Below are 13,163 nucleotides of genomic sequence, written 5' to 3'. Positions count from 1 at the left end.
GCCAAATAGTCACTTTTAACCCCTTCCATGCTGAATGATATGCGATTCCAGACAAGTAGCTTTAACTACGTGTATGCTTTAGGTCAGCCCCCAGGCTTTATGGCTTTTCTCCTTATTTCGCATCTTCATAGTGGTTCATCCTTTAAACCCACAGGAGCCTCGAAGCTGGAGAGGAGGGCGAGCTGGCCGGGTTTTTATAGTTGAGGAGGAGTTTGTTTGGGCCGACGTACTGTGCATAGTAGGGAGAGTTCTGTGCCAGAGACCTGTGAATATGTTCCCTTTTAGCGGATGCGTAATATGCATTCAGAAGATGTTATATAAGTTCCTTTTTGTTTTGTTTTGTGTGTGTGAGTGTATGTACACGACTACCTGGTGCTGGCTACATTTTAGCAAACACTTGAAGGTATTGTGTATTCTCTCATTGTAATATAATTAAAATGTTTTATACATAAAGTTGTTGCATTGCCTGGTATTTATAATACACTGTATGGTACTATGTATGTATGTATGTATGTATGTATGTATGTATGACACTTGTTGTGGGTGGGAAACAGAAAACCAGCAGCAGGAATATGCAGATACAGATGTGAACAGGCTTCCTGTGAGGTTTGTGCAGCTGTGAACCTGATCTGTAGAACAGATTAACTCGTTTTTTAAAGGTCAGAGTTCACTTTTTATCTGGTGAAATCAACAAAGAGGCAAAATTAACTCAATAACCTATGACATTATATTAAGGCTTAGTTTGACAATGAGCCAACACAATTATTACATTTCACATGTATTCTGTTTTTACATATCTTACTACCTAGTAAAAATAAATCTACATATGTAAACGATATCACAAATGCTTCATGCTAAATAATCCTTCAAAGAATCATTTAAATGTCAATTTTCGAACTATAACTAGGAAGTCTTCTTGAAGCAGAAAAATCCAGACAATTCCATCTAAGAAGGAACGCAATGACTCAAATCTTTACAATAATAGATCATCTTTATCGCTACTCGAGCTTCAACAGTCGAAACAATCTAATCTAAAAACATGTTCACTAACGCACCTCAGTCACATGGTCATACAGGTACAGAGTAGATCTGAGCACAGAGAAGTGAAAACTTTGCTCAATCTGACTTTTTCTCCCCCAAAAGTCACTTTTGATTATCAAAGCTTCAGTGCAGGTCGTTCTGATGGTGACTAACCAGTAGCATTTATACAAAGGATTTTATTAATGTGCGCAATATGACAGAATGCATTGTGTGACGACAACAGTACCACACACTGAATGATGATCCGTTTGAAAGTGGAAAAAATGTCAAATAAGGAAGAAATCATTAAGATATTGAACATATGACAATAATAGTACCGTTATACTGTATACTTATATCGTTTATATATACTGTTTATGCATACAGTATATATATATTCATACTCCTTGTTCTTCCTTTTTCAAGATGAAATAAAACTTCACAGTCACAGTATTATGATTTGGTCTAATGAGGAAGCATTGTTACAACAAAAACAATCTAGCAAACAGAAATGTCCTTACTTTTTGTGCTATGTTTAGATAAATATGCTAAATAAATAAATAAACATATTTGGCAAAATATGAAAATGTGCATTTATAGCCGACGTAGTTACTTTTCCACAAAAGGCATTATGTTTCAGACAAAAGGCTCAGCACCTGAGATTCAACGAGGACAGAAAGCTGAGAGTAGTGAAAAGAACGAGACAAAAGTCCAACCCGTAGAGAAGAGAGGCCGCTTTACACGAAAGAAAAAGCCCGGAGGACGACCGGCGATCAGCGAGATCCCAGAAAACGTCCAGTCCAGTCACGATGATCAAAAGGAGGCATCGTGTTGAGTTCATGTCACCTGTACATCCTCCTCTCACACGTACTGCTGGGGTTTCTGTGGGCCAGCAGCAGCTGAGGCCAGGCTCTTAGCCGTCTCCTTGGCCTTCTCCGATGCGCCCTTCACCGAGTCCCTGAGCAGCCGCTGGGGCGTCTCTCCTGTGAGTGAGTGAGAGAGTGAGAGTGAGAGAGTGAGACAAACACAAGACAGAATGAGGACAATATGTTTTCTTTAAGCCTTTTCCAGACATGGAATACGGAGCATTGCTGGCTTCATCGAGCCGCTAAAGTGACGCCGACATACAGTACGCGACTTTAAAATAAACGTTGTTCAGACACGACAGGACGTTTACATAGGAAGGCCCACGTGGGAGATGTTTGGTGCGCGAGAGGAAACGTACTACTGCTAGAAAACAGCGATAGGCTGAAAAGTAGAACGAGGATTTCTCAAAGGCTGCATCAGTGGTGGGATCTGAAACATATTTAGTCATTGAAGGCTTAATTAAGGACAATTGTGAATGCAAGATACGCTCGACTGCGTCTATTTCATAGTGTCTGACAGCACACAAACACGCTGGAAGTTTGGTACGAAGGAACGTTAAAAATATAAGAATGGAGCAAGCTGGTCAGATCATCACGGTGGTTGTATACACGTAGAGCCGAACCTCTTTTTTTTTGTCCCGGGCACACTGCGAGGGGAAAATGATTTTTAGAGAGCGATCTGACGTCTAACTACAATAACTATTAATGTAATTGAGATTGAGAGTCGACGTAATAGCAGCCGATTACACTTGAGGCCGTCAAACTGGTTTCAACATGTTCCCCTTTCCTCACTAAAGAGGAGTTGATTTCTTGAGTATGATTTGATTCCCTGACTGCATCACACAGTCTGGTGCAGAGGCCCCACCGACTCTGCTGAAAGTGAAAAACAACCGAACTCACTGCTTGAATGGAAGCAAATCCACCCTCAGGTACTTTCACAATATCAGAAAAATTGCAGCATTCCCAAAGTCTTTTGGGAGTTTTAGGTGTTTATTTGAAGGAAATGTCTAAAAAAACAACAAGAGAAGCAGCACTGCCGTACGTCAGCTGGTTTCTCAGGGCTGATTTTCATTCACTTAATTACAGCGTATAAAAAAATCCAATTGATTTTACGGGGTGCTATAAATAAGTTTGTCAAATTCATTTTCTATATTTATCATTCTGACAAAAAAAATCCATGTTGTGTTGCTGTCAGGACCTCATACATTTAAACTGAAGATAACTGTGAGAGCTGACATTTGTTAAACTTTAAGGGCCTCCCTCTTCACTTGCAATATTCACCTCTCACTCTGCCCTTTTCTCCTCATTTCACTGAAACACGACGACGCCTTTCTTCTTGCCCATGTTAACATCCACGAGTGTTGACTATGAGGAAGAACTGACTACAGCTGGATCTCAATATTCCCATATTGAGATTTATCATTCTTTGTTTTTCTAATTAAAAAAAACATTTTACCCGAGGGGATGAACACGAGTTGTACTTATGAGCACCAGTTTCTCTGAGAACTTGAGTGAACACATTTCATAGTTTTGCATCGGCTCTTTCTTGGGGCCTTAATAGCAGTTGATGAGAGCAGCCATGCTAATTCACTGAATGTATCCACAGCAAGAGATCAGGAGAGGGCTGCGGAGCTGAATGTGAGAAAATGCTGGACGTATGAGACGAGCACTGCATCCATCCGACAGTCTATGTCATCCATAAAGGCAGACAATAAAAAGCACAAACTCCAGATCAACATCCAGATCAGATGACAGCAGAGGCACACAGTCCCAGTTGCATTGCATGCAATCACAACAATACATGAATCCACCCCACTCATGACACTGTCCTCTCCCTCACGCACTCTATTCTGTCCAATCAGAGGGGAGTGTTTTAAAATAGATGGTTGAAAATACACGGTATAAAACCAAAATACATAATGACTTTAGGTTTTTGAAGCAACAACACTGGGGGTCCTCTCTGTTCCACAGCACGTGTTATTGACTATACTGCCATACAAAATGCAGTAATTGACACTCCTTTCAAAGTCACAAAGGTTTGCCTCTACTGTCTAACATAGGATTCGTTTAATGTCAATGGAAGGACAAATGCACAACTTTATGTATCTAATTTAGCTGGATTGTAACTAAAGAGATTGTGATTTAAAACAATGTAAAACAACAAACACCACAGTACAGATCTTAAAGTTCAGTTTATGACATTAGGGTCAGCTAAACTATACACTAGCTACTTCTACACCGACGCTAGATCAACTTTTCAGTCACCGTCACTCTGAGTTTCTGACTTTTGAGGACAAAACCGTGTTGTGTATCTGCACACACACACACACACACACACACACACAGCACGCGAGGGGAGACAGGCACTACCTCAGCTACACAAGTCTACTGTGTGAGGCTCATATGTGGCATCATGTGACAACTCTGGGCACGGCCTGGGTTGTCAGATGGATGCCCAACTGCTAACGTACTTACCACAACGCTCAGCCTGATCCCTGCAGTGCCATCAACAAAGGGGCAGTGGGACAGAATCACAACAATGGGAGAAGGCCCTTTAGACAACAGTACGCCGGATCAGCACAACACAGAGATTGTAGCGCGACATAAACCTCACTCGCCAGGGCCCACTGCCAAACGAGGCACTACCGTGCTCATCTAAGAGCTTCTACTTTTCGACCTTAAATGTTTCTATTTGCATTTGCCTTCTTAATAAAGTCTATAAAAGCCAAGTCAGCCAAACAAATACAAAGAAATTGTAGTTTTTCAGGGTGTGATGATGTATAAAGGATAAGGGGTTGTGATTATAGCTGAATTCAAACAAGAATACCACAAATGTGGCTCTTTCTGCTATTTCTTATTTTCTATCAACCTCAATTTTGTTTTGGACTCTTGGTTGGACAAAACAAGGAATTTGAATGTGTCAACTTAGACGTTGGTAGATTTGAGAGACATTTTTGGAGTAAACAACTAATCAACAATGAAAAGAATACCATTTATTTCAGCCGTAGTTGTGATGAAGGACACAGGTCTCTGCAGGTACTGTAGTCTTCGACAGCGGCCACTATTTGCTTCTGAAGACCCATATTTTACAGACCGCACCTGTAGTTAGCCTGAGGTTTTGTTCATGTTTATGCAATCAGGTAATTGATGTCTGTCACGTGCCTCTCACATGGCCTAGTCCACCGTTTTTAGTTTAGGCAACACTGACTGCCTAAATTGTTTTGGTCTAAATTCAGAAGTCCAAGCTGTTTGTCTCACATCCCTCTGCAGTCACATGGTGTTTCAAAAACAGAGTAGCTACTGCTTCAAACGTAGGTCAGGGTAAATGTTAACATTTGAATGCCACTTCAGTTTTTACTTTCACCATGAAAGCAGAGATAAATCAAACCATAAATAAGTCAAAACAATTGCATACAAAGTGTCGCAGTCTAACGTTTTGGGGAAAGAAAGCCCTCCTTCTCATAAGAGTTTCTGCTCTCCAGAAATAGCAACAGTTAAAAATAAGCTGTTTTGTTTCCCTCTTCTCTTTCCCCCGTTAGTTTCTGTTAGTGGGGAAGTGTACGTACCCTGTAAGTTGGACAGTGCGTGTTCCAGCCCTTTCATGGACTTCACCTGATTGCTCTTGAAGCGGGCCAATCCGAACTCCTGGGAAAAGGCAGAAGAGGAAATGACTTTACATGTGGAAAAAAACAACACTAAGCCAACAGTCCTCTCTCGCTCTCTCTCGGGATATCAAAGTCTGGCATCTTCCACATCTAATAATAACAATTATTGGTTGACATATTTTTGGCACAGTTTTCACCTCTCCCCTCAAATCTCCCACTTCTATATTTTGGCATTTGGCCTCTGATGCCTACGGCCTTGGGAATTGGATTCTGTATGTTACCCTCTAGGATAAAAACAAATGTACATACTTAAACTAAAGCGTAAACGTGTCTATTTCTACACTATCGGATGGATAAAAGTAGGCGATGATTGTTAATAAGTCTAAGTGTCTTTTGCTACAATCTTGCTACAATTCAACTGATCAACTTATATCTGATATATGTACAGAACATAATGGCTTCTTTTTTTTAAAGAAAAAAAACTAAGAATAGGATAAAAATGTATATTACACTCAGAATACTTTAACAGTTGATTAAAGCATGGCTAACTACTAACTGCACAAAGAGGGTAGAAGTACCTGAATAGGTCTGGAGAGTCCATACACATTTGAGGATATCCACGCCTCTCGTTTCAGCAGGGTGGTGGCTGGCTGCTCCACTGAGTCTTGGAAAACACAACGCTCTTCAACTGACTGACATCGGGGGGGGGAGGGAGGGAGGGAGGGGGGAGAAAGGGGACAGCGAATGAGGTAAAGGACAAAGCTGTGCAACCGTTTCAATTTGTCGCGCAGGACGCACGCCGTCAGGAACAGAAGTGGAAGAGCTGAATAAATGTTTGTAATGCAGAGTTTCGACATACTTAAAGGCTGATTTATAATGAAAACAGATGCTGGAAACAAATGAATTCACTTTTCCTGCATGATTGATCTTCACCACTTTATATCGTGTGGACAACACAAGTTGCAAGCCTCTGTTAGATTTAATGAGAGTACATTTTAATTCATAATATATCAAACATACACGTACAACGAATGACAAGGTGAGAATATTTGGGGAATTTTTGCAATTTGATCTGAACGCTTTGATCAGACAAATTTCTTTGATTACGACCATTTAGCTTAACGTCATGTTGTGGCAGCTCAACTCCCTCCTGCATTAGTGTGAGAGTGTGAAAGTAGCACATCCTAAAGCTGCATAATGTACAAGTCATGTCGAGGTCCCTCTTCCCTGGTAGATTAATACATCTGAACTGCGCTCAAACGCTCGCCTCCTTTGAAGATCGGGCTGGTTGAATTAATATCTCCTCCTCCCGTCTGGGGAAAGCAGCAACACAGGACTGCCCTGTGCAGTCGTGACACAGAGTTCAGTCTTTTCTACTCTGCCCACAGAGTTTACAGTGCCAACAACAAGATCTTTTTGAATCGGAGAAAATACAAATTTAACGCACTGCATGACTGTTGTAAGAGGTATGCAATACTGCACCTGTAATGACATCTAACAGTGATGTCAGTACTTTCCTATCTCACTGAAGCAATGTGATAACATGAACCACTAGAGATCGAAGCCATTTTCTTTTGGCCACTTGGGGGCAGTTGTGAACACAACTCTGATACATCATCACCTTTTAAGTTGAAACAACAAACTTGTTAGCAAACGTGCTTGTATTTCTCAAAGACTTCTGAGGAATGATGCACTAAAAAGAAACAAACCACAGAGAGTCAGACACCTCACCATGAGAGTTGTGTGGTTGAGGTTCCTGGTGTAGGTGGTGAGAGTCCTGTTGACCGGGTCCACGATGGAGTCCTCGATGATGTACACTGAGCGAGACATGCCGGCGGGGAAGACACGCTCCGCCCATCGAGGCAGCCGATTGGTCTTCATCAGGAGGCGTCTGGAGAGAAGCCGGTGGTCCGCAGTCACCTCCCGGTACACAACATCCTCTGTGAGAACATGGGTGCTGATTGATATAAAAACAAAGCAATGAGACAAAGGATACGCAATGGATTTGACTAACCCACAGTTCAAGTTTGCAATATAATCGTAAAATGGATTTTGTCCCCCATTTTGGGATCTCTTAATGGCCAGTATGAATACTAGGAATGATTCCCGCAAACAAAAACTGTGTCAACTGTGTCAATGTACATATGGGTGTGAACCTATCCTTTCACTCTCAGGTTTTAATTTCCGTTATTTAAAGAAGGGGTCCACTTCTTAATTAAAACACTAAATTAGAGAATGAGAAAGAGAATGTGTATGTTTGTTTTCTTTGTCACTGATGTTTGTGAGCTAGCATACAGCAAAGATCTCTGAAGGTGTTGTTCTCTACTCGTATCATGACTGAGGGCTCTCTTTAGTTGTAGGTGTGTAAATGCAAAGCAACGCACATAAGGTTCACCTTAATTATATAGTACGGTTCAACAATACACTCCTCTTCATCCTAATAACTCAATATGACAGCAATATTCCTGCACAACAACAACACTGTTCACGACATCTCAAAAGGTCCTCAGCTGAGTTGAGTTTTCTAATCCATCAATACTGATCTGAGAACGTAAACACTTCTCATTACATTTATGATGACGTTGGTTGCAAATGTTCTGTAGCTGGTGAAATATCGCATTAAAAGCCGAGACTAAAAACAAATACAGGTTCCCAACGTAGTCTTGTTCTGCCCTTTTTCCTGGTCACTCATATCTAAACAAAGTTGAGCAAGGATGATTGTGGCTTATTCATTTAATTGTAAAAATACAATCTCTGAAAGGCTGCGACTTTACAACGAGCCTCTCTGATAAAACACTAAGAATGAAGTTATTACCTGAATGGGTTCGGATACCTCTGCCAAAAAGCAGAGACAACATGGTCCCAAGTACTCCTGATGTCTATGCTATTACTGAAATACTTGACCATTCTTCACTCGCTGATGGCTTGAATTTCGAACCCTGAGTGACCTGGCTGCAACTTCATAAGACAATGAAAACTTGGGTGCTGACTCCATCCAAAATCTGGCACAGTCCTGTGAAAGGAGAAGAGAAAGAACTTTACCGATATATCAACCATCAAGGAGCGTTAAATAAAAAGGTACTTGCAGATTATAAATACGGTTTCATGTACATAATATCCCTTTGTTGTCCAACAACTGTACTCGACAGTAAAGGGATATTGTTTTGATGACGATGATACAGTTGTACCGTGGTAGAGCTATCTTATCAGTATCTCTTGGTATATTAGGCCACTGTAGTCAATGTTACATATCTATAAGCAGAGCTGCTTTAAGGCAGTATTGTATTCATTTTAATATGATGTTTTGCTTCAATGTGATTATGTACATGCATTTGGTGGTATATATACATTTCTGGCTTACTCTGCAAGTTAGAAATATGCTAGAAATGTTTCTTTCATATCTATCGATATCACAACATACAATTATTTATAACGTGACAGAAGATTGTATTCATATCTCCCACTCCTGCTGTATATACATTATTAGATGTATAAAACTACCTTTCCGTATAGATTAATTTATTCCAATACCAATGTAATCATTATTCCAACATTCGTCTCACACCCATACAATCTTGCAATAACTATACAGCACCAACCATACCACCTATATACTGTACACAGCTTCTTTTGCATTGTTTACATACTTCCCCACCTGCCTACACACAATAACTATATTTATTTGTCTTTTCTATTTTAACTGCACAATATAATTGCTTCTTAAGTATCACATGAGTCTTCCTAATCAACTGTGAGGAGGATCTGTTTTTATGTTTGAGTTAATATATCCTTTTTGCCAAACTACAGCATAACATAACACGTCCTTAGCGCCACATGTTATGTTTTAACAGCTCACAATAAGTGACACAAGTGGTATCTGAGTAAAGTCACCGTTACTTACGCAATCTGTACACATGTCACCTTGACTTATGGCTTTACATCGCGCTATACAGCAGCTGAGGTAAGGACTTAGCTCGATGGCTAATGCTACTGCTAACAAGTTAGCTCCATAGACTGTATACTAGCTCCTTGGATAGCTAACAGCTAGTTAACTTCTTCAACAGATGTGACAGTCGGCATATTAGTTATTTTACAGCTCAATCATGACTGTGTTGAGATTTTAACAGCTGGCTTACAACAACAAGAGCTCCACTGAGGTTAATTAAGTTAACTAGCTCCTGGCTAACCTTGTGAGGAAACGAGAGACACCTTACCTGAAGTCACTGCTACTGAACAATTAGGCTAATACATATCTGAAGAGTGCCTGGTTGCACAACGTTAACTGATTACGTGCATCATCCTACATGTGACAGACACAGCAGGATCGGACTCAGGACTCCGGACCAGAGATGCGTAGGATACGTTTCTTCCTTGTTCAATATCGGGCAACACACCAGCGTGAGAGGTGCGTGTCGCCACCTACTGTACCGGAGTGTCATTGCCTTCATGAAGAGTTTATAATCTGGATGTTAGACATGTTTTCTCTCAATAAATACATTTTTATTTAAGGTGCATAATCACCATGCAGCATGGTCCCATGGTTAAAGGTACTGAAACTCGTGTGTGATTAGAAATAGCAGCCATGAAATCCAACATTTTATTTTTGACCATGCCAAATCATCAATAAACATGTATTCCTTGTTTTAAATTGGCACTGAACCCATAGAAATACAGCCCCTGAATGACAAACAAATACATCGTACAGAATTTTGTGTTTTGAATTAACACAATTGTCTCAAACGAATGGAGGCATGGTCTGTGACGTCACTAGTGAGGTCATGGTGAGGTTTTAAATAAAGTCAAATTAAGGATGTTATTTTGTGAGAATATATAATTTGCCCAGGTAACACACACACCGATTGCCCCGTTTGCAGATGCCAGAGATCTGCATAGTCCACTGCTCTCCGCAGTTTAATAAACGTAAATTTCAGCCACAGCATAGTTTTACCACTTAGTTTTTTTCTTTTAGATTAACATCACATAAAGTCAAGTCAATTTTATTTGTACAGTCCAATGTCATAAAATCAAAAAATTTGCCCCAAGGGACTTTCAATTTCTAGCCTACAGCATGCGACACCCTCTATCCTGACACCCGATTCTGATAAGAAGAGGAAGAGATATCCTTACTGTTAGGCCCTGTGGTTCAAGATGATACCACCATGACATCATCAAGAGATTTTAATCTCACACTTGACAAAACTCCTTCAGAACCACAGAATAAATTACAGAACTGTTTTCAAAGGCAGTGGAGTACTAACCAAGGCATCTCAAATTGGTGGTGTGCCTTTAGGCCCTGTTGCTCATAAAACATGTATGAGTTTCTTATCATCCTTGTGTTTTTCACCATCTAGTGGATAAAACTGGGCATGAACAACAAAAATATTACATTGTTGATAAAAGGTTATTTATGCAAATTGTCATTATGCTGATCACTGATGTGTGACTCACATCTGTAAACATTATGTATGTTATGAATAGCCTATAGTCATGAACCAATGGACTGAACCTATGGACTGAACCAAGGTAATGTTTGACAAGTTGTTAACACTCTTCGCACACTGCATTTTTTTCTGTCGCTCTCAAAATAAGGTTTAATTGCATTGCAAATACGAGAATAAAAGAAAATAAGAAAATATGCACGATTTCGCATGTGCTCCTCCGGGCCAGTAGGTGTCGCACTACAATGTGTCGTACTGTCCAACTTGTGCGACATTTCCGTTTCTTCTTCTTCATTTGCCCGCAAAGGGAAGTGTCCTCCATGGTGTCATTGTAGGTCTTCTGAGGTTGAATATCCAGAAGAAAGAACAATGTCTGGGTACACACCAGACGAGAAGCTCCGTGTCGAGCAGATCGCCACGCTCCGGAGAAAGTGGCTTAAGGACCAGGAGCTCAGCCCGAGGGAGCCCGTAATACAAGCGAAGCCTCTCGGCACAGTCGCTAAGTTCTGGGCTGGCTTTCTGGAGCCCAAGAGCCTATGGAGGCTTTACGTGAGTCCCGGTACACAGCTAACGCTAGCTAGCTAGCAAAACAACCACCGATGATAACTGAACATACGCAAACTATCAGTTAACAAACTGGAGGTTTACGTACTAAGACTACAGCTTAAGCTAATGTATAAAACGTTAGCTAACGTATAAAACGTTAGCTACAATACAGCCTTGTCCTACTTGTCTCTTAACATGACAGTCTTGTTGTTATTTCGACCGATTATTAAAATAATAACTTGTGCGTATTGTACAACATTTATCATTTGACAACAAAGTGACAAAAATAGCTGCAGCCTTGCTGTAGAGGCAAGTGACTTTGTTATGAAATGGACTACAAACACTATTTGTGAGTATGTATTTTACAGCTGAATATTTTACATGCATAAACTCCTGACCTACCCAAAGTTAGAGAGCAAGCACCAGCCTGTATTGACGTATGCATTGTCTGTTTAATAAACACTGATTCATTATGTTCTCTTCTTCTATATATGATAACCTTTCTCTTATGTGCATCTACTTGCAGACCTACAAAGCATACACAGGTGGAGTTTTCACATTAACACGGCTGTTGATACCGGCTTGGATTGTTCACTACTGTGTGAAATACCATATTGCTGTAAGTCAACAGAAATGTTTTACATTATTTGTGATACTACTAAACAGAAATATAGATGTGTGAAAATAATTGTATGAATTGATAAGTAGGACTCCTGTCTCCAAGTTCTGTGCAATAGAGTTCGACCAACAGTTGTATTGTTGTGTATTTTTCTATGAGCCTTTCTTTAAGGAACTTGTGGATGTATGTTCCTGTATAATAACCTACATGGTTAACCATCTAAAGTTTTATTTAATTATTTAGATAGCATACAAGTAGGGTAACTTCCAAAGAAAGCAGGAGTACTTTAGAATGACGGACGTGCAGCAATGACTTTAATCCATGTTCTTTCATTCGCTGTTGCATTTGACAAACAAGGGTACCACACATCACTACATACATTATATACTCAATGCATGCAGGTGTCAGCATACTAAATAACAACGTCATTGTCCCCTACAGCAAAGACCATATGGCATTGTGGAATTGAAACCCAAGCTGTTCCCTGTAAGTATGACTCATTTATTAATTGCATTTGTTTTGTACATACAGCTGCATATTGGCTTGATTTACCAGCTATAGTAACATCTGATTGTCCCACAGTCTGATTACATGCAAATTGACCACAGTCGTGAGATGCTCTGACAATAGCTGTTCTATGAGATGTCTAAGTGGGGGGTAAAAGGAGTATTTCTGAATTGTTTGTCCTTGTTTTTGTGTTTAGGGCGACACCATTCTGGAAACGGGTGAAAGTGTTCCAGATCTTCCTGAGACCCATGGCCATCACTGAAGTTAAAATAGTTCAATAATTTTTTGTTGTAAAAACTGTGTATATGCCAATAAAATATTATAAAATCATTTATGAGTGCAAGTGATTATATATTGAGGTAAATTGTGACATATTACAGTGTAAATTCTTGAGTGAGAGGCTGTAGTACTTTTTACAAAAATATTTTAGGGATTGCTGTAAATGACATTTTGTAACTTCACTTGTTAATGGGATGGGGATTTAATGTAAGTGGAAAAGCATTAAAATGCCATAAACTGATAACAGATATCGGTTAAAATGTGGAAATCAGTTAGCAGTATT

At 40.0% G+C, this 13,163-nt stretch overlaps 2 protein-coding genes across 3 annotated transcripts; one reads left to right on the top strand and one right to left on the bottom strand.

Moving 5' to 3' along the window:
* Window positions 1-712: 712 nt before the first annotated feature.
* Window positions 713-9,821, bottom strand: LOC306695467 (PRELI domain-containing protein 1, mitochondrial-like). 2 transcript variants are annotated; one of them, XM_079158717.1, is made up of 6 exons: window positions 9,706-9,821; window positions 8,307-8,504; window positions 7,223-7,448; window positions 6,070-6,183; window positions 5,453-5,531; window positions 713-2,003 (listed from the first exon to the last, which is right to left on the bottom strand). In XM_079158717.1, exons 2-6 carry the CDS (start codon window positions 8,396-8,398, stop codon window positions 1,882-1,884), a joined length of 633 nt encoding a protein of 210 aa, XP_079014843.1. In that variant the 5' UTR covers window positions 8,399-8,504; window positions 9,706-9,821; the 3' UTR covers window positions 713-1,881. The 2 variants fall into 2 exon arrangements, with proteins under 2 accessions (XP_079014843.1, XP_079014844.1); XM_079158718.1 differs by lacking the exon at window positions 9,706-9,821 and having other exon boundaries at window positions 7,223-7,431; window positions 8,307-8,487.
* A 1,408-nt stretch (window positions 9,822-11,229) lies between these two features.
* Window positions 11,230-12,932, top strand: ndufb6 (NADH:ubiquinone oxidoreductase subunit B). The gene is made up of 4 exons (XM_079159573.1): window positions 11,230-11,478; window positions 12,002-12,094; window positions 12,536-12,580; window positions 12,798-12,932. Exons 1-4 carry the CDS (start codon window positions 11,299-11,301, stop codon window positions 12,861-12,863), a joined length of 384 nt encoding a protein of 127 aa, XP_079015699.1. The 5' UTR covers window positions 11,230-11,298; the 3' UTR covers window positions 12,864-12,932.
* The last annotated feature ends 231 nt before the right edge of the window (window positions 12,933-13,163 follow it).

Source organism: Pholis gunnellus, assembly GCF_910591455.1.
Source record: "Pholis gunnellus genome assembly, chromosome: 5".
In the NCBI taxonomy this organism is placed as follows: domain Eukaryota; kingdom Metazoa; phylum Chordata; class Actinopteri; order Perciformes; family Pholidae; genus Pholis; species Pholis gunnellus.
The sequence above is the reverse complement of the archived record's forward strand: the minus strand, read 5'-3'. Positions and strand labels throughout refer to the sequence as shown.

What these genes read in the sequence shown, in the direction of transcription:
- LOC306695467 (XM_079158717.1), bottom strand. Translation starts at nt 8,398, where the DNA reads ATGGTCAAGTATTTCAGTAATAGCATAGACATCAGGAGTACTTGGGAC. An exon ending in TCAACCACACAACTCTCATG is followed by an intron (nt 6,184 to 7,222) that starts GTGAGGTGTCTG and finishes CCCCGATGTCAG; the next exon opens with TCAGTTGAAGAGCGTTGTGT. An exon ending in GACTCTCCAGACCTATTCAG is followed by an intron (nt 5,532 to 6,069) that starts GTACTTCTACCC and finishes GCCTTTTCCCAG; the next exon opens with GAGTTCGGATTGGCCCGCTT.
- ndufb6 (XM_079159573.1), top strand. Translation starts at nt 11,299, where the DNA reads ATGTCTGGGTACACACCAGACGAGAAGCTCCGTGTCGAGCAGATCGCC. An exon ending in AGAGCCTATGGAGGCTTTAC is followed by an intron (nt 11,479 to 12,001) that starts GTGAGTCCCGGT and finishes ATCTACTTGCAG; the next exon opens with ACCTACAAAGCATACACAGG. An exon ending in TGAAACCCAAGCTGTTCCCT is followed by an intron (nt 12,581 to 12,797) that starts GTAAGTATGACT and finishes TTTTGTGTTTAG; the next exon opens with GGCGACACCATTCTGGAAAC.